The sequence below is a fragment of the Mustela erminea genome, chromosome 16, assembly GCF_009829155.1.
Source record: "Mustela erminea isolate mMusErm1 chromosome 16, mMusErm1.Pri, whole genome shotgun sequence".
In the NCBI taxonomy this organism is placed as follows: Eukaryota; Metazoa; Chordata; class Mammalia; order Carnivora; family Mustelidae; genus Mustela; species Mustela erminea.
In genome coordinates this window covers 18,541,932-18,563,729 of record NC_045629.1, presented here as the reverse complement: position 1 = coordinate 18,563,729, position 21,798 = coordinate 18,541,932, and the positions used below count along the sequence as shown (strand labels likewise).

At 37.6% G+C, this 21,798-nt stretch overlaps 1 protein-coding gene across 1 annotated transcript in view; it reads left to right on the top strand.

Moving 5' to 3' along the window:
* The first annotated feature begins 197 nt into the window (after window positions 1–197).
* VCPIP1 (valosin containing protein interacting protein 1) overlaps window positions 198–21,798 on the top strand; it is a 31,063-nt gene continuing 9,462 nt past the window's right edge. The window contains exons 1-2 of the mRNA XM_032315883.1: window positions 198–2,928; window positions 13,289–13,375. Of these exons, the coding sequence (XP_032171774.1) occupies window positions 225–2,928; window positions 13,289–13,375 (2,791 nt within the window). The 5' untranslated portion in view covers window positions 198–224. The remainder of the gene's footprint in view (window positions 2,929–13,288; window positions 13,376–21,798) is intronic.

The window sequence follows — 21,798 nt, the reverse complement described above, 5'->3', positions numbered from 1 at the left end:
GTGGTGGCCGTTACGTTCGGGGCAACGGCTACGGCAGTGGAGAAGTAAGAAGAGAAACAACGTCCGGCGCTTCCGCCTTCGCTTAGGAGGAGGAGGAGCTGGTAGGGAAAGGAAAGTGATTCGCCCTGGGCCTGAACTGGACAGAGTCGGGCTGGTGGGGGGTCTGGGCTATGAGCCTTTGAGGGTCGCTTGGGACGCGGAGCGAGACTCGAGAGCCGAGAGGTATGTCTCAGCCGCCGCCGCCGCCGCCGCTGCCGCCTCCACCTCCTCCCCCTGAGGCTCCGCAGACTCCGCCGTCCCTGGCGGCGGCGGCTCCTCCGGGGGGGCTCTCGAAACGGAGAGACCGGAGAATCCTCTCCGGGAGCTGCCCGGATCCGAAGTGCCAGGCGCGTCTGTTCTTCCCGGCCTCCGGTTCTGTCAGCATCGAGTGTACCGAGTGCGGACAGCGGCACGAGCAGCAACAGCTGCTGGGGGTGGAGGAGGTGACCGACCCGGACGTAGTGCTACACAACCTGCTGCGGAACGCGCTGCTCGGGGTGACAGGGGCACCCAAGAAGAACACGGAACTGGTAAAGGTGATGGGCCTTTCTAACTACCACTGCAAATTGTTGTCGCCCATATTAGCTCGCTATGGAATGGATAAACAGACAGGCAGGGCTAAGCTTCTCCGGGACATGAACCAGGGTGAACTGTTCGATTGCGCTTTACTCGGTGACCGCGCCTTCCTCATCGAACCTGAGCACGTTAACACGGTGGGCTACGGCAAGGACCGCTCCGGAAGCCTCCTGTATTTGCATGACACTCTGGAGGACATCAAGCGGGCCAATAAAAGCCAGGAATGCCTCATTCCAGTTCACGTGGATGGGGATGGACACTGCTTGGTGCATGCTGTGTCCCGGGCTCTAGTAGGCCGGGAGCTCTTCTGGCACGCCTTGAGAGAGAATCTTAAACAACACTTTCAGCAGCACCTGGCCCAGTATCAAGCCCTGTTCCATGACTTCATTGATGCCGCTGAATGGGAGGACATTATCAATGAGTGTGACCCTCTGTTTGTACCACCTGAAGGTGTTCCCTTAGGCTTGAGGAACATCCACATATTTGGCCTTGCCAATGTATTACATCGCCCTATTATTCTGCTAGATTCTCTCAGTGGCATGAGAAGCTCTGGTGATTATTCAGCCACCTTTCTGCCTGGGCTCATCCCTGCAGAGAAGTGCACAGGGAGAGATGGTCATTTGAACAAACCAATCTGTATTGCATGGAGTAGCTCTGGTAGAAACCATTATATCCCCTTGGTAGGCATAAAAGGGGCTGCTTTGCCCAAATTGCCTATGAATTTGCTGCCTAAAGCTTGGGGTGTGCCTCAGGACCTTATTAAAAAGTACATTAAACTTGAGGAAGATGGTGGTTGTGTTATTGGAGGAGACAGAAGTTTGCAGGATAAGTATTTGCTTAGGCTTGTTGCTGCTATGGAAGAAGTCTTTATGGACAAACATGGTATCCATCCTAGTTTGGTTGCTGATGTCCATCAGTATTTCTACAGGAGGACTGGGGTGATAGGAGTTCAGCCTGAAGAAGTCACAGCAGCTGCTAAAAAAGCAGTAATGGATAATCGCCTTCACAAATGTTTGCTCTGTGGTGCCCTTTCTGAACTTCATGTTCCTCCAGAGTGGTTGGCTCCAGGAGGGAAACTGTATAACCTGGCAAAAAGTACTCATGGACAGCTGAGGCCTGACAAAAATTATAGCTTTCCCTTGAACAATTTAGTTTGCTCATATGATTCAGTGAAAGATGTTCTGGTACCAGACTATGGGTTGAGTAACCTGACAGCTTGTAATTGGTGCCATGGCACTTCTGTGCGAAGGGTCAGAGGAGATGGGTCTATTGTGTATTTGGATGGGGACAGAACTAATTCTAGGTCCACTGGTGGCAAATGTGGTTGTGGATTCAAACATTTTTGGGATGGTAAAGAGTATGACAATCTACCAGAAGCTTTTCCTATTACTTTGGAATGGGGTGGAAGAGTGGTCAGAGAAACAGTATATTGGTTCCAGTATGAAAGTGATTCATCTTTGAATAGTAATGTTTATGATGTTGCAATGAAACTTGTTACCAAGCACTTTCCAGGTGAATTTGGGAGTGAAATCCTGGTTCAGAAAGTTGTCCATACTATATTGCATCAGACTGCCAAAAAGAATCCTGATGATTATACTCCTGTAAATATAGATGGTGCTCATGCCCAAAGAGTCGGAGATGTACAAGGACAAGAGTCGGAGTCTCAGCTCCCAACTAAAATTATTCTTACTGGACAGAAAACGAAAACTTTGCACAAGGAGGAGTTAAACATGAGTAAAACTGAAAGAACTATTCAACAGAATATTACGGAACAGGCTGCTGTAATGCAGAAACGGAAAACAGAGAAGTTAAAACAAGAACAAAAAGGTCAGCCCAGGACTGTTTCTCCTAGTACCATTCGTGATGGTCCATCCTCTGCACCTGCTACCCCTACCAAGGCTCCCTATTCACCAACGACTTCTAAGGAGAAAAAGATCCGAATAACAACTAATGATGGACGACAGTCCATGGTTACACTTAAGTCTTCAACAACCTTTTTTGAACTTCAAGAAAGCATAGCCAGAGAATTTAACATTCCTCCCTATTTACAGTGTATTCGCTATGGCTTTCCTCCTAAAGAGTTAATGCCACCCCAGGCAGGAATGGAAAAGGAGCCAGTTCCTTTGCAGCATGGTGACAGAATTACAATAGAGATTCTAAAAAGTAAAGCAGAAGGTGGTCAGTCTGCTGCAGCACACTCAGCCCACACTGTGAGACAAGAAGAGGTTGCCGTTACTGGTAAACTATCTAAGGAACTTCAGGAGCAAGCTGACAAGGAAATGTACTCCTTGTGTCTTTTAGCAACATTAATGGGTAAGATCATTTTAACCTAGATAGTTATTTCTTAATTGTGAATATAATGCATTGAGTTTTTCTGTTGTCTTTGTGGGAAAAAAATTTAGTCATCAATTGATTATATATAAAGTTTAGGAAGAGATTATTTTCTTCAGTTTTGTTTTGTTTTGTTTTTTTTAACAGATAATGGATATATGTTAGCATGATTCTCTACTGATTAAATATTTAGGACAACATAACTTAAGAAAGTGAAAGTAGTCCCTTAACTGTCACCAGATTATTTCAATATAATTTATTGTTGTGATTTTTTTTTTATAGCCTTATAATGCCTCTGTTTAAAACCTTTAAAAATATTCCCTCCCCTCCCCGGGCTCTATTGAGCTTGCCCACTTTGTCCCTTTTCATTTATTTTTAAAATTTTCTTTTCCTGCATGTCATGTGATTTCAGGACTTCCTGTTTGATGAATTGCAGTTTCTGGTGTTTATATTCTCACTGCACTCCCACCTAATAGTCTCTGCCCTCCATTTCCTGCTCTTCCTTTTCCAGTTCATCACATTTTTATTTGTATGTTAGGATTTGTGTTTAAGTAATTCCTATGCTTACTGACTCTATGCCATCGATTGTAATGAGCTATTATAAACTCATGAGAAATAAAACAGAGGTAGATGTTAATGGGGTTGCTTAAGAAGTGTTTCTTTTTAATAATTCAGCATAAATTAAAAATATCAACCAAATATGTAAATTACATGATGATTTTAGATAATTTGGGATATGCTCCAACAGTGCACTTTTAACATGTTTATTTGCTTAATCTTTGTTTTTAAAATCACTCTTAATATGCTTTACTAAGGCTTAAAGTAGAATTAAAATTTATATTACATATTAGAAGAGCCTTATTTTTGCTGAGATTAGAGCTTTTAACTGGAAAAGTGATCTGGGTTTGATTCTGTTTTCTAAGAGTAGTAAATATCAGTGAATTGGGCCTTGACCTACGAAAATGAAGATTATTTATTCCTGGCTTGTTAAATTTGTGGGCCTAGAAGTTAATAGGCAATCTAAAAGCTCTGAACACATTTATAACTTGATACTGATATTGCTGATTTTATTTTGGCAGACATAGCCATAGAATTGAGGGATATGTCAAGAAATGTATTAGGCACTGTATATTTCTCTCTCTCAGTTTCTGGTTTCTTAGACACTTCATGAAATAGAGGAAAGATCGTGTGATCTTTGGAGTCAGAAAGACCTAGAATTTAAATCTTGGCTCCACTACTTACTAACTTAGTGGTTCAGGCAAGCTGCTTAACTCCCCAAGACTTTAGTTGCCTCTTCTCTACAAAATACCCTTTGTAGTTGGTACCAGGGCAACACTAAAATACTCCTAGAACTCTGAAAATTAAATAACATCATTAGAGAATGGCTAAAATTAGGTATATGCAGAAGGTACTTTAAAAACTGGCGCTCTCCCAGGTGAAAAACAGGAAAGAGAAGGTCTTCCGCAATAAAAGGCGAACTGTTGAGGATGTAGCTCATCTCTTCTCTAACCTTGGATGCTCGATACCTAGTAGAGTGCCCAGCGAATTGTAGGCACTTTGAAATGTTTTTGATTGGATTAAATAGATGACATTAACATGTTTAAAGAAAGGCTATGTCAGCAGAAATGGAATGGATGGTCAGCATTGAACATTGAAAAAGAACTGAAAAGCAGAATTTGGCACTGTTTACACACTGCTGTACAAAGGGAAAAGATACATTATCTGGGGTTCATGAAAATTCTGGTAACTAGAAAGGTAATCTCTAAGGGTGGGAATATTTCATCAGTCCTCACCATGGCCTGGCTGAAAGAACTGTATCATTCAGTGATTCTTTATTCATCAAGTATATATTCTAAGCACTCATTTAACTTCCTGATAAAAGTATTGAGGGACAGGTGAGAGTGCGGATAAAGATTATGTTCACTTAGAAGGCTATGTTCTCCATTGTAGATAAATAAATTGGCAAGAGCGAGACTGTGATCAGTACTTTAAAGTCTGATCAGTATAGTAATATATTTTGTAATGAAAATCAGTAAAATATAGTTCTGGTTTATAATTACTCACTTTTTGAGTTTAGGTTGAGGTTTCTGGACCTGAATATCTGAATACTAGACTTTGGACTGCAATGAGTTCAACAAGATAATGTCTTCTTGTTATGATCTCTTCCCTCTTTACCTCCAACATTTATGTTGCTGCCACTCTAAACCCATACATCTGTTTAAATCTATTCCCAACAAAATTTGAGCGTAAAGAGTGTTTTATTAATTTCATACTGTAGCACTTGAGAGATTTTCTGCTATAAAATAGTAAGAGAGTACCTGGCCTGTGTTAGTAACCTCTGTAAACATTCATTTTTTTTAACCTTCTGATTTTCTATAACTATTTGAATTATGTAGAAAATAATCTTTTTTTTTTTTTTTTTTTAAATTTAGAGAAAGCACAAGTGGGTGTGGAGGGCCAGAGGGAGAGGGAGAAAGAATCCCAAGCAGGCTCCATGCCCAGGACAGAACCCGATGCAGACTCAGTCCCATGACCCCAAGACTGTGACCTGAACCTAAATAAAGAGTGGGATGCCCAGTCGCCTGAGCCAACCAGGCACCCCTAGAAGATATTCTTAATAAAAAGTGATGTGGTGGTAAAATGTCCATTTGGGGATATATGTGTGTATATACATATATATGCTTGTATATTTGTGTGTATACACACACACACACAAACACATGCACACATATACAACCTTATGTAAAGAGTGCTGGAGAACTATCTATGTTTAGTTTGGAGAGGGCTGGAAAAAGGAAAATGACAGGGCTTATTTAGAAGATGGCAAATTCAAAATGCAGAAATTACTTTGTGAATTACCAGATATGAGCTAAGCTGCTGATATGTTAGTGTAGGGCCTGGCACTTATTAGATGTCAAATAAATTGTTGAATGAATGAATGAATGAATGCAGAGCTAGAGATTGTGCTGGAGATACAAAGATGAATGCGACATAGATCTTGCCCTCCAGAAACTTACCTGCAGGATCTCAACTGAGGGCATTGTAATTATTATTTATTTGGATCAACAAATGCATCAGTCCTTTGCTCAGTATGAACCATTCATGAAACTAGTCACTTTGAATATATGATGGTAGTTTAAAATGAAATAATGTTCTACCTGTAATATTTCACATTTTAATCTACTTTATGCAGACTATTGAGCAATTTTTGCAGACTGTCATCTTCATTATTTATATGTGACTGACTTTGGCATTACAAAATATCTTATTAAATTTTCTCGTAGATTTTTTTTTTAAAAGATTTTATTTGTTTATTTGACAGACAGAGATCACAAGTAGGTAGAGAAGCAGGCAGAGACAGAGAGGGGGGAAGCAGGTTCCCTGCAAAGCAGAAAGCCCAATTCGGGGCTTGATCCCAGGACCCTGGGATTATGACCTGAGCCAAAGGCAGAGGCTTTAACCCACCGAGCCACCCAGGTACCCCATCGTAGACCGTTTTTAGGTGGATTTTCTTTGTGGTAGGCATGACATATCATTGATCATAAGTACTAAGCTAGTTTCTTTTTTCTTAGTAGTGTATTCCACTAAGTTTCGAGTTAATTTTCTTTTTCCAAAGATAAAGACAAATTTGTGAAAAAGAGTCTGTCAGCTTGGCGTTGCTTTAACAGAATTGAATTGCTTGTGATATTTACCCCACTTCACTGTAAGGTTAGCAGCCTTTCAGGAGTTGAGAAACTTGATTTTTATATATCATTTATCTTCCTAAAAAATGCATATAGATATATCTTAAGATAAATGTATGTTACACATGAATTTATACTATCATACTTTGGTGCTCGCTTCAGCAGCACATATACTATACTATCATATAGTATAAACATTGACTCTGTTCCTTTTTGTACTCAACTACTTTGGCACCTTTTATTTTTCTTCATATTTTTTCAATTACAGGATTATATTATTTTTAAATATTCAAAGAATTCAAACATATATGAAGTAAAATATGATCATTGTCTTTAACATTTTTATTTCCTAGAGAAAATCATACTCTGTGTGTGTGTGTGTGTAAACATTTACATACAGGTTTGCGTGCCTGTATATGTATGATGTATGCATCTTTTAATGCTAACGATGACACTAAAAGTTGTATGGGTTGGTTACACTTCAGGGACTCAGTCTAAGGAGAGGAACAGCCATGCCTTTCTTAGAAATGGTTTTGACTGTTGATAAGGCAGATACATTTTTAGATGGGAGGATCTGCAGGAAGGGAGGAGATATGGCAACAATTCTTTCAGCTAACCAGTAGCTTTAGGATTATTTCTAGTAGAAATAGTCCCATGTCTGTACTTTAAATTTATATTTTGGCCAGTTTATTTTATGGTCATAGATACTTGAGTTCAGAGTTAATTTTAGGTATTTTGGGGGGAGAGTCTTTAAAAATGTATTTCTTCTTTCTTTTTTAAGTTTATTTATTTAGTACTCTCTACCAACCAACTCTGGGTTCAGACTCACAACCCCAAGATCAAGAGTTGCAGTGCTTTTTCAGCTGAGCCAGCCAGATGCCCCTAAAAAGATAATTTCATTTCATTACTCAGCCATAGAAAAAGAATGAGATCTTACCATTTGTGAAAACAAGGATGGACCTACAGGGTATTATGCTTAGTAAAATAAGTCAGACAAAAAAAAAATACCTTATGATTTTATTTATATGTGGAATCTAAAAAACAAAAAAGCAGAAACAGACCCATAAATTCAGAAAACAAACTGATGGTCATGGGGTTGGGAGGAGTGAGCAGAATGGATGAAGAGGAGTGGGAGGTACAGCTTCCAGTTATGGAATGAATGTCATGGGAATGAAAGGTACAGTATAGGGAATATAGTCAATGGTATTGTAATAGTGTTGTATGGTGACAGATGGAGCTACACTTGTTGTGTGCATAGCATAATCTATAGAGTTGTCAAATCGCTCGCTGTTGTACACCTGAAACTAATGTAATGTCTGTCAATTATACCTCACTAAAAACATCTTTATTTCATATAGATGTTAGATTTTAAAATTTGCTCACTTCATAAATTTCAAAGTAAAAACTTCAAATTGGCTTTTTAAAAATTCACTAAGAAATTTGGAATGATGAGCTTTTAAGCCCACTTTAACACCATGGTTTTATTAGTAATAGTAAAAGCTAGAAAAATGTGATATTTTAAAAAGTGTTTCACTTTAACATACTTTTTGAAAGTTAAAAATTACCTCTTCAAGAGGAAACAAGTCAGATAAAGCGTAAGAAAAACCATCTGTAATACTACTGCCATTTATAACTACTATTTAGGTAGGAGAACTAAAGACTTTCAGGAGGAAGGATTTGAGGAAGATGAAATGTGAACAGAAGTTATTGATGATGGTGGTATATACTTTCTACATTTATATCTATACACAGTGTGTTGGATATAAATACTTTATTGTTTACTGTGAAGAAACAGATGAATTATAAAGTAAAATTAATTGGGGACTAACAAAAATATGAGTTAATATAATATTTGCTAGATGCTTTACCAAGATATTCCTGTTCTCTTCGAGTTTGCTTTCTAATGGAATGGTAGAAAATAATTCTTTCCTTTTTTTTGGTAAGGTCTACTCTTTTAGTAACTTTCAAATATACAATATAGTATTACTAACTATAGTTAATATGTACATGGTGTATATTACATCCTCATAACATTTGATAAACTGGAAACTTGTAACTGAAAGTCTTCCCTTTCATTTTTTTAAGATTTTATTTATTTATTTGACAGAGATCACTAGTAGGCAAAGAGGCAGGCAGAGAGAGGGGGAGGAAGCAGGCTCCCTGCTGAGCAGAGAGCCCGATGCGGCGCTCGATCCCAGTACCCTGAGATCATGACTTGAGCCGAAGGCAGAGGCTTTAACCCACTGAGCCACCTAGGCGCCCTTCCCTTTCATTTTTGCTGTCATTTTTTTTTTTATTAGAATCATGAAGAGGTATAGATGGTTCCATTAGTTGTATTTTATTCATATTAATACTGAAGAACAGTTACCATTGTGCAGCTTCTTTTAAGTTTTTCTGAACTTCTTTTAGGTGCTGTTAAAAGGAAAAAACCTCATTTATGCTGTTCATTCATTTATAGTCTTTCAGTGCATGTTGAGAGCGCTGTTCTACCTAGCACTGTGTCAGGCCCTGGGAATAGAAGTCACATAGACCACTGACCTTTTCCTGACTTCAAGAAGCCAGTCTAGAAGGGGAAGCAGAAAAGCACAGTAAATTAATCTGCAGGGCAGTGAGGGCTGTGGTGCTCATCTCCTGTATAGGAGTAGCAAGGCAGTTGTCTACTTATCTGCCTCTCTGAAGAATCCAAGAGGAAGTGACACCTGAATTGAGTTTTAAAGAATATATAGCAATTATTGACCTTTGGGAACCAGCCAGTTTGGTGGTGTTGCTTTGTAAAAGTGAAGTTACGGTGCAGTGAGAGATGTGAGATAGGAGAGAATGCAAGGATGACTCTTTGAGTGCCTTTATCTGCCATGAAAAAGGAACTTGCACTTTATGGTATGGTTTTGGGGAACCATTAAAGGTATAACTCAGAAGGAGGAGATATTTAAGGAGAACAGGATTGGAGAGAAAGCTAGTTAGGAGCTGATGGCGGTATTGCAGGCAGGAGACAGGCCTGAACCAGGTAATTATAGACCTGATGAGGGCAAATGCAATGGAGAGCAGTATGGCGCTGATTGGGCACTTGTGCAGAGTGTAACAGTTCCTGCTTCCTGATCTCTAATCTCTTTTTTTTGGTTCTGTTACCAACAAACATGACTTAGTGGAAGTATTTGTATACCAAAGGAAATAATTTGTCTATTTTTTTCCCCCACCAGTTGTTGATACCATGGATTTCTTTTTCTTTCTTTCCTTTTTTTTTTTTTTTAAGTTAATGTATAATGTATTACTTGTTTCAGGGCTGTAGGTCTGTGAATCACCAGTCATACACAATTCACAGCACTCACCATAGCACATACCCTCCCCAATATCCATCACCCAGCCACCCTATCTCTCCCACCCCACCCCTCCAGCAACCCTCAATTTGTTTCCTGAGATTAAGAGTCTCTTAGGGTTTATCTTTCTCCCTGGTCCCATCTTTTTTCATTTTTCCCTCCCTTCCCCCATGACTCCCCACCTTGCCTCTCAAATTCTTCATGTCAGTGAGATCATATAGTAATTGTCTTTCTCTGATTGACTTATTTCACTTAGCATAATAGCCTCTAGTTCCATCCACTTAATTGCAAATGGCAAGATTTTGTTTTTTGATGGCTGCACAGTATTCCATTATGTGTGTGTGTGTGTATGTGTGTGTATCCCACATCGTCTTTACATGCCATGTGTTTCTGTAAGAAAAAACTGGATAGTTCTGTCATATATGTTGTAACACAATTTGACCTCTGGTAAAGGTTTAGTATCAGTGGAAAGGGATGGCTTAAGCTTTGGATTCAAGCCCTGTCTCTACCACTTACAAGCTGTTCGATCTTGGGAAAATTGCTTAGTTTGTTTCCTTTTCTGTAAAATAGAACTTCATTGTGATGAAAAACTAAACTATGTAAAGTGCCTGCTCAAAGCTGGGTAGATAATAGAGGTTTCAATTTATTTATCCTTCCCTTAAAGCAACAGAGCATGCATACTCAAAGAGGCCACATACTGCTTTTGAAGGGGGGTGAAGTTCTTGAGAGAGGGTAAACAAAATCTTTATTTAATGAGTAAAACTCTGATATACTGTAGTACATAAATAGATAAACAGTATATCTGTCTATCTGTAGTACTCAAGTGCCATGGAGGAGGCTGCTCAGCAAAATGTTTTAAAGGGATCTTTAGGAATAATTTTTTAAAAAGGATCCTTAGAGGGATAGAATGAAAACAAGGTTGATACACTCCAGCAGAGTTCTACTTTAAGAAGTTCTGCCTGCTTAAATAAGGAGTAGTAAGGTAGGAAATGTCATTTTTTTAACTAGTATTTAATGGTGGTCAGTTCAGGAGAATTCACTATTTGGAGACCTATTCAGACTTTTACCAAAAAAAATTTAAGTGCTACCAAATAATTTTTTTAAAGCTTTTATTTATTTATTTGACAGAGAGAGACAAGCAGGGGGAGTAGCAGGCAGAGGGAGAGGGAGAAGCCAACTCCTTGCTGACCAAGGAGCCCAATGAGGGACTTGATCCCAGGACCCCAGGATCATGACCTGAGCTAAAGGCAGAGGTTTAACCAACTGAGCCACCCAGGCGCTCCACTACTATATAATTTTTATGTGTTTTCCAAATAAATTATATTCTGAGTATTTTATAAAATACTTAGTACATTTAAGGTAACACTGATAAATAAATGAAAGGTTATTGCCATAGGAATAGTTATCCCGGGGCGCCTGGGTGGCTCAGTGGGTTAAAGCCTCTGCCTTCGTCCCAGGTCATGATCCCAGGGTCCTGGGATCGAGCCCCATATCGGGCTCTCTGCTCAGCGGGAAGCCTGCTTCCTCCTCTCTCTCTCTGCCTGCCTCTCTGCCTACTTGTGATCTCTGTCTGTCAAATAAATAAATAAAATATTTAAAAAAAAAAAAGAAGTAGTTATCCATATGAAATGTAATCATAAGTCCAACAGTCAGAACTTACACTGCAAGTTGTTAACATTTTGTATTTGGAGGCTTTACTAATATTCAAAATTTAAAATCAAATTCATATGTCCACCCTTAAATTTAGCCATATTCCAGTGATACTGTATCATTAGTGAATGAAGTGTTTGTGTTTAAGTAAATGTTCTAGTTAACTGAAACTTTAAGGGCCAAGGCTTTTAAAATTTGCAAACTTTAAACTGATATATTGAGTATTGTAAACTTTAGCCAACTGCTGTGCAAATTTGTATTCCTGTTTATAAATGTGGGAAGGGGTTAGAGCTCTGAGAGATTGCATGTATATAATGATTAAGCCACATCATTAGTAACCTTCATTCAAACGTGAGATCCAGTAAAATTTTCTAGTATGAAAAATAAAAATTGATCTTTCTTTGTTAAGATTAACTAAAAAAAAGTCCTGACTGTAAATATAGTATTATCACTATCAGATTAGAAAATAATGAAAGTATAAAGAAACAAAAACAATCATTCCACAAACCAAAAGTAATTTTTTAAAAAATCATTTATTGGGGCACCTGGGTGGCTCCATCCGTTAAGCATCTGCCTTCAGCTCAGGTCATGATCCTGGGGTCCTGTGACTGAACCCCGCATTGGGCTCCCTGCTCAATTGGGAGCTTGCTTCTTCCTCTTCCTCTGCCTGCCATCCCCCCTGCTTGTGCTCTCTCTGTTAAAAAGATAAATAAATAGATCTTAAAAAAAAATTCGTTTGGGGGAGAGAAAGAGAATCCCCAGCAGGCATCATGCTGAGCTGAGTGTGGAGCCTGATGCAGGGCTTGACCCCACAATGCCATAACCTGAACCGAAACCAAGAGTCTGATGCTTAACCAACTGTGCCACCCAGCACCCTCAAAATTAACTAATTTTTATGTTCTTCTTTTCTTCACTAATTTTTTTGAACAGTGACTATCGGTCTTTTTATTTGAAACTTCTTATTGAAATAGTCACTGCCAAGGATGTTCTTAAAAAATTTTTTTGTGAAATGGTCATTTGCTTGTGGACATTTTGTAGACTTCTAAAGGTTATTCTGAATCTCTTAACAAGGCATTTTCCCCCTAAATTTCTTTTTAAGAAAGTCAACTTTGGAATAACACAATACAACATTAAATACTTATCTTTAGTCTACCTATTTACTTTTCTCCCTAGACCCTTTCATCTATTTTTTATTTGGTTTAAACAAATAAAGAATACACATTTCTGTGTTCTACTTGTTAAAAATAAGTATCTTTCAATAACCTTCTCTGTTCCTCTAGTTCAAGGTTATGAACTACTTTCCTTTGAGTTGGTGTCTTCAGATATATTTTGTTTAATATGCCCAGTATTGACTCATGTAGTTTTAAAGACATTTTTTAATTAGTTCCTACACTTAAAAATTGGGAGACTTCACATGAAAAACTGAGGTTTCTGGCTTCTGAAAAGCCGTATGGTCTTAAAATATTGGGCCTATACTCTTCATGACAGCACTTGGTAGTGGCTGCCACCTTTGATGGGCCATGGATTTTCTAGTTTGTCACAGTCTCATCACTCCGTATCATCTCTTTATATTACACCAAGCACTGTCACTCATTTAGATCTGCTCTGCAATCTCTGTTTGAGGTTAATCATTAAGCAACCTTGGGTTGAACTCTTTTGTTTGTTGCTAATACTATATCTGTTTTTATTTTACAGGAGAAGATGTGTGGTCTTATGCAAAGGGGCTTCCTCACATGTTCCAGCAGGGTGGAGTATTCTACAATATTATGAAGAAAACCATGGGTATAGTTAATATCTGATTTTATTCTTAGATAATAATCCCCACTTAGGCTGTTGTAAGATTAAGAAGGTCAGATATTCTAAAGCTATTTCCAACAGCAGTTTTTTGTATATGTTCTTCTTCAGCAGTTCTTCTTTGCCTAGTCAAAACAGATTTTTCTGAAATCATCAGCTGTTTTTTCTGCTATAATATTACTAAAAAGTCTCCTATTACTTTCTTGCTGCTATTTTCTCATTAAATTCTGTATATAGTTCTTAATAACTAAAGACAGAATTTGAAATTAGAAACAGATTTGGTTATAATAGTAGTGACTATACCAGAACCAGAAAGTACAGTATTTTTGTTGTTGTTGTTGTGTTTTGGCTCTTATTATATACCTCAGTGTTTTATGGATTTTAAGAAATTGCTCATTTTATATCTAACTTCTTTCCACATTGTGTATGCATTGTTTATAAAGATATGTGAAAGTATACAACTGTATCCTCAGTTTTATGGTCTTAAGAGAATGATGAGCAGTGTGTGTGTTTACCTCAAATGTTTTTTCAGAGTTGATGTGAATGATTTTGGCCCCAGACTTTATCACTGTAGCTTTTCTCCTTTTTTCACCTACCTAACCTCTGTATACATTAACTGCATAATCACTATTTATGGTTTGTATCTCTTACACACCTTTTTTTTCTTTCTTCAAAAAAACCAACCAACTTTGCTGTTGTAGAAATGTTCAAACATACATAAAAGTAGCAGAATAATATAATGAACCCCTATTTACCCACTCAGCTTCAAAAATTATCAATACTTCTATTCCCCTCACTGGACTATTTTAAAATAAATCCCAGATATAATATAATTTCATCTGTAAGAATTTCAATGTGTATCTCTATAGGTTTTTTTAAAAAACCTATAATGTGATTATCACATATGAAAAATATGAAAAATAATTTTTAAAACATCACCAAATACCCAGTCAGTGTTTTAATTACTTGATTTTTGATTGTCTCAAAAGAATTTTTTGTTTTCTTTCATTTTATTTGAATCAGGGACCAAAGAATGACTGGCTGACTGGTTTCCTTCCTTTCTTCCTTGATCTTACCTTATCCTCCCTTCTTCCCTCCCTCCCTCCCTTCCTTCCTCTCTACCTTCCTCCCTCCCTAAGACAGGATTCTTGAAGCATAATTTGCATACAGTAAAATTCACCCTTTGTAGATACAAAGATATGTGAATATTGACAAACATATATGGCCATGTAGCTACCACCACAATCAAGATATAGAGTATTGCCATCGTTCCAAAAAGTTGCCCTGTGCCTCTTTCTAAGTAATCCCTTACTCCTACCCCTAGGCCTTGACTTGACAACCACTGATTTTTTTTTGTCTCTTTATGTTTTTGCCTTTTCCATATCACCATATAAATGGATGAATATAACCTTTTGTGTCTGGCTTCTTGGATTTAGCCCAGGGGTTGGCAAACTACTTCCCCAGGTACCATATCAGGCCTGTATATATAATGTTGTTGTTATATATAAATTTTTTTATATATATATATAAAGTAAGAAATTGCTACCTGTATATATAAAGTTTTCTCAGAAAACAGCAAAAAAACCACCAAAAAACAAACAACCCACCCCAAAATTACAGCCACACTCATGTTTACCTAGCTGTTTTCATACTACAATGGCAGAATTGAATAGTTGTGGCAGAAACTATATGGTCTGAAAACCTAAAGTATTTACTGTATTGCTCCATTACAGGAAAAAAATTGCTAATTTCTGTTCTACCTTACTGCTTTTGAGATTTGTCTGTCTGGTTGCTTATATTAGTTTATTTTCTCATATAGCTGAGTCGTATTCCATTGTGTGGATGTATCATATTTTTGAAAATCTATAACTGATTGAAGGACATTTGGGTGATTTTCAGTTTTGAGTTCCTATGTATAAGGCCACTGTAAACATTTGTGTATAGGTCTTTGTGTGTGGACATATGTTTCACTTTCCTTTTGTAAACACCTAGGAGTGGGATTGCTGAGTCAGATGGTAAGTCATATGGTAAGATACATGCTTATCTTTATAAGAAACTTCGAAACCATTTTCCAAAGTAGCTGGACTCTTATATTCCTTATTACTGTGTTGGAGTTCCAGTTTCTCTCTTCCTTATCCGTACTTGGTAGTATCAGTTTTTGTTTTAAGACTATTTTATTAGGTGGTTTTAATTTGCATTTCCCTAATATCTAATGATGTTGAGCATCTGCTCATATGCTTATTTGCTTCCTCCTTCTTTTGCTCATTTTTAAATTGGTTTGAATCTTCTTTTTAGTTGAGTTTTGAGAGTTCTTTATATATTCTGACACACATCATTTATCAGGTAAGTGTTTTGCAAATATTTTCTCCCAGTTTGTAGTTTGGCTTTTCATTCTCTTAACAGTATCTTCTGAAGATCAGAGATTTCTAATTTTGATAACTTATTAACAGTTTTTTCCTTTTATACTTTTTGTGTCCTGTCCAAAAAAATCTTTGCCCAGTCAAAGGTGACAAAATTTTCTTCTGTGTTTTCTTGTATCAGTTTTATAGCTTTAGGTTTTATATTAGGCTTATGATCTATTTCAAGTTGATTTTTTTAATATGTTGCAAGGTATGAGTTGAGGTTCATTTTTTAATGTATGGATATCCAATTGTCCCAGCATTGTTTATTCATCAAAAATCATCAAAAATCAGTTGACCAGGGGTGCCTGGGTGGCTCAGTGGGTTAAGCCGCTGCCTTCGGCTCGGGTCATGATCTCAGGGTCCTGGGATTGAGTCCCGCATCAGGCTCTCTGCTCAGCAGGAGCCTGCTTCCTCCTCTCTCTCTCTCTATCTGCCTCTCTGCCTACTTGTGATCTCTCTCTGTTAAATAAATAAATAAAATCTTAAAAAAAAAAAAATCAGTTGACCATGGATCATACAGTTGAAAAGGGTGAAGTATATGGGAAATATAGCATCATTAAAATTATTTTAAAAAATCAATTGACTGTATATGTGTGGATTTATTTTTAGAGATTTTTTTCTCATTTGTTGATGTATGTCTCTCCTTTCACCAATAACTTGTCTTGATGAAAGTATCCATATAGTAATTCTTGATATCAGTTATTATGAGTCTTCCATCTATTCTTTTCTATTTTTTAAAGTTTTTATTTAAATTCCAGTTAGTTAACATATAGTGGATGTAATATTAGTTTCAGGTATGCAATATAGTGATTCCACACTTCCATGCAACACTTGGTGCTCATCACAAGTGCACTCCTTAATCCCCATCACCTATCTGACTCATTCCCCCACCTACCTCCCTTCTGGTAGCCATTAGTTTACTCTCTACAGTTAAGGCTCTGTTTCTTGGTTTGCCTCTCTTGCTTTCCCCACCCTTTTTCTACCCTTTGCTCATTTGTTTTGTTTCTTAAATTCCACTTGAGTAAAATCAAATGGTATTCATTGTTCTTTACCTTACTTCGTTTAGCACAAAACTCTCTCTAGCTCTATCCATGTCAGTTGCAAACTTCATTTATTCTTTTCCAAAAAAATTTTTTGGGATTCTACGTGCTTTGCTTATTCATATAAATTTTAGAATCATCTTGACAGTTTCTGCAAAAAAGTCTGCTGGGATTTTTATTGTGATTTATGGACTCTGAGGATCAAATTGAAGGTGAAGATATTTTTACATCGAATCTTCTGATTCATGAAAATACTGTATTTTTTCCATTTATTTAAGTGTTCTTTAATTTCTCTGATCAAAATTTTATAATTTTCAGCATATAGTTCTACATATCCTTTCTTAGAGTTATACCTAAATATTTCATGTTTTGGGAATGCTGTTGTAAAAGATGCTTTTTTAAAATTCCAATTTCCTGGGGTGCCTCAGTGGTGCAGTCAGTTAAGCATTGGACCCTTAGCTTTGGCTCAGGTTGTCAGTCAGCTCAGGGTAGTGAGATTGAGCCCCATGTTGGCCTCTGCACTCAGCGCCGAGTCTGTTTAGTATTTTCTCTCCCTCTCTCTTTGCCCTTCCCCACCCCTGCTCTCTCTCTCTCTCTTGCTCTTTCTCTCTCTCAAATAAATAAAATTTTTTTTTTTTTTAATTCCAACTCCTTTTGTTCTTTGCTAGTATAGAAAATAAGATTGGTTTTTAGGGATGCCTGGGTGGCTCAATCCACTGGGTGTCTGCCTTCTGCTCGGGTCATGATCTCAGGACCCTGGGATTGAGGGCCGCATTGGGCTCCTTGGTCGGTGGGGATCCTGCTTCTCCCTCCACTTGCCTCTCTCTCTGCCTGCTGTTCCCTCCTTCTTGTGTTCTCTCTGACAAATAAATAAGTAAAACCTTTAAAAAAAAGAGAAGATTGGTTTTTAATTTTTTATTTTTTTTAGAAGATTTTATTCATTCATTTGAGAGAGCACAGAGAGAGGTCACAGAGTGAGAGGGAGAGGGAGAAGCTGACTTGCCACCAAGCAGAGAGCCTGATGCGGGGCTCAGTCCCCGGACCCTGAGATGATGACCCAAGCTGAATGCGGATACTCAACTAACTGAGCCACCCAGAGCCAAGACCTCATATCCTGTGACCTTTTTATATGCACATATTCTAGTAGCAGATTGTGTGGAATTGTCTATGTAGGTCAGCATGTCTTTTGCAAAGACAAGACAGTTTTATTTCTTCCTTTTTAGTCAGTATGCCTTGTATTTCTCTCACTTGCCTTATTGCAGTGGCTATAAGTTTATTGCTGAATAGGTGTGGTGAGAGCAGACATCCTTGTCTTGTTCCTGAAAGCAATTCAGCCTGTAGGTTTTCCAGAAATGCCCTTTTATCAGGTTGAGGACATTCCATTCTGTTGATAGTGTACTGAGAGTTTATATTTTGAATGGATGTTGAATTTTATCAGGTGTTCTTTTCCTGCATCTATTGAAATGATCTTATGGTTTTTCTGTTTAGTTTATGGTTAGGGTGAATTACACTGATTGATTCTTGGATGTTGAACCAACTATGCATGTCTGGATTCAAATTCAGACATATTTTGTTGAGAGTTTTGCATCTGTGTTCATGGGACATAATGATATGTAGTTTTCTTTTTTTTTTTTTTTAAAGATTTTATTTATTTATTTGTCATAGAGAGAGAAGCGAGAGCAAGCACAGGCAGACAGAGTGGCAGGCAGAGGCAGAGGGAGAAGCAGGCTCCCCGCCAAGCAAGGAGCCCGATGTGGGACTCGATCCCAGGACGCTGGGTTCATGACCTGAGCCGAAGGCAGCCGCTTAACCAACTGAGCCACCCAGGCGTCCCTGATATGTAGTTTTCTTATAATGACTACTTAATCAGGATAATGTTGGCTTCATAAAATGGAGTTGGGAAGTGTTTGCTTCTCTTCTGTTTTCTGGTAGATTTGTAATACTTTGATACAGTAATTTCTTTCTTAACTGGTAGAATTCACCAGAGAAGCCATCTGTGCTTGGAGTTATCTTTGCTGGACAGTTTTTAGCTATGAATTTAATTCATTTAATAGAATCCTCTTAAGATTTGTGTCTTTTTTTTTTTTTTTTGAGTAAGCTTTGTTAGTTTTGTTAGTTTTGTCTTTCAAGAAGTCTTTCCATTTCATCCAATTTTATTGGCTAAAATTGTTCGTAATATTCCCTTGCTGTCCATTTAATATCTGAAAGGTCTGTAGCTCTTCAATTCTGGTATGGGCAATTTGTGCCTCTCTTCTTTTGCTGAGCAATCCAGCTAATGGTTTATCAGTTTTACTGATCTTTTCAAAGAAACAGCATTTGTTTCCACAGGTTTTCTCTGACTTCAGTTTCATTGATTTCTGCTTTTACATTTATTTTTTCCTTCTTTTTGCTTGCTTTGGGTTTAATTTGCCCTTTTATTTATAGGTTCTTTATGTAGAAGCTTAGATTCTTGTTTATAAACTTCTGTGTTCTAATAAAGCATTTTAAGCTATAAATTTCTCTCTGAGCATCCTCCCCTCTCTTATTTTGGCATCCCTTTCTTTTTACTTTCCATTTTAGCTTTATTCTACATCCTGAATTATATTGATATCAGTTAATGGTTTTATAAAAGTTAGTGTGATGATTGATTAATGACGTTCTCAGTAATTAGGGTAAATAAGCACTTTCGTGCATTTCGTGCAACTGAATGAAGTTCCCTCCTTTGTTTTTTGTGGGGGAGGGGTACATGGTGGGTGGTTATGGGGATGACTCTTGATTATTTACTAAATAGTTAAATGTTTCTGTTTTCAATTTTTTTTTAAATGTTAGCTCTAATGTTAAGACAGTTTAATGTGGAAAGAATTGTTTTTTCAACAAATGGTGCTGGGACAACTGGATATTTACATACAAAAGAATGAAGTTTTGACTTGTACCTCACACCAAATAAAAAATTAGCTCAAATTTATCCACCACCTAGATGAGTTACAACTAGAAAACTTTTAGAAAAAGACCATAGGCATAAAATTTCTTGACTTTGGATTTGGCAAAGCCTTCTTAGATATGACACCAAAAGTACAAGCAACAGAAGAGAAAAGTAGATAAGTAAGAAACAAACTTTTGTGCTGTAAAGGACACCATCATGAAAGTGAAAAGATGGACACCTGGGTGGCTCAGTTGGTTAACCGTCTGACTCTTGATTTCAGCTCAGGTCATGATCTCCAGGTTGTGAGATCAAGCCCAATGTTAGGCTCTACACTGGATGAGGAGCCTGCTTAAGATTCTCTGTATCTCCTCTGCTCTCTCTCATGCTTTCTCTAAAAAAAAAAAAAAAAAAAAGGAAAGTGAAAAGACAGCCCACAGAGTGAGGAAAATTTGCAAATTATGTATCTGATAATAGATTTGTATCTAAAATATAAAGAATTTGGGGCACCTTGGTGGCTCAGTTAAGTGTCTGTCTTTGGCTCTGGCCATGATCCCAGGGCATGATTCCAGGGGCCTGGGATTGAGCCCTGCATCAGGCTCCCTGCTCCTCCCTTGGAGGATATGCTTCTCCTCCCTCTGCTCCTCTCCCCTGCTGTGTACTCTCTCTTCCTCAAATAAATAAATACATACAGTGTTTAAAAATATATATAAAGAACTCATCAGTAAAATGCCAAATAACCTGATTTTAAAATGGGCAAGATATCTGAATAGATATTTCTCCAAAGAAAATATACAGTCATTAAGTACATAAACTGATGTTTAGATACTCAGCATTATTAACCATCAGAGAAATGTAAATCAAAACCATAATGACATAGTACCTCACATTCACTAGAATGGCTATAATCAAAAAGGCAGATAAGAACTGTTGGCAAGGAGATATAGAGATATTGGAACCCTCATACTGCTGGTAGGAATGTGAAATGGTACAGCCACTTGGGAAAACAGTCTGGCAGTTCCTCATATTTAACAGGTTACAACCCAGCAGTTCTACTCTTAGGTGTATACCCAAGAGAAATGAAACCTGTCCATGCAAAACTTGTACACAAATGGGTCATAATAGCATTATTCATAATAGTCAAGAGTGGAAACAACCCCAAATTTCCATCAACTGGTGATTGGATAAGTAAGATTTAGTATTTGGATACAATGAAGTATTATTTGGCAATAAAAAGGAATGAAGTATCAGTACATGCTATATCATGCATGAACCTTGAAAAATTGCGCTCCATGAGACAAACCAGTCACAATAGACCATTTAAATGAAATGTCACAGAATAGGCTTACCTACAGAGACAGAGTAAATCAGTATTTCCTAGGGCTGGGAGTTAGGGTAAGGGGAGGAAATGAGAGTGACTACTAATGGGTTTGAGTTTCTTTTCGGGGTGATGAAAATGTTCTAAAAGTGTTTGGTGATGGTTCCACAATGCTGTGAATATACTGACAACCATTCAGTTGTACACTTAAAATGAGTTTTATGTGAATTATCTCTCGGTAGAACCATTAGAGTTTTTTCAAATGTTTCCTGTCTCAATTTAACCTTATTAGGGAGTGGTTTAGAGCTCTGAAGTAAGAACATCTGAGATCCAGTTTTGGTTCTACCACTTACTCCCTGTGTGACTTCTAAGTTTTAGTGTCTTCATTAGTAAAGTGGGTATTATAATCTCAGGGTTGTTAGGATCAAATGAAATCATGTACATAAAGCAGTTAGCAAAGGGCCTGGTACCTATTAAGTAATTAGCTAATGTTTGTTATTATTAGAATTTCAGCTGTCATTTGCAGAATAATTAAAATTCTTTTGACTATAACAACCATTTGAAATGGGTCATTGTTAGAAAATTATTTTACTTTTCAAAATACAGTCTTTTCTAATATTTGTAGCAGGGTTTTATCTTTTTTTAAATTTCATTTTTTCAGGTAATCTCTACGCCTGATATAGGGCTCCTACTCTTGATCCTAAGGTCAAGAGTCCCATGTCCTCTGACTTAGCCAGCCAGGTGCCCCTTAC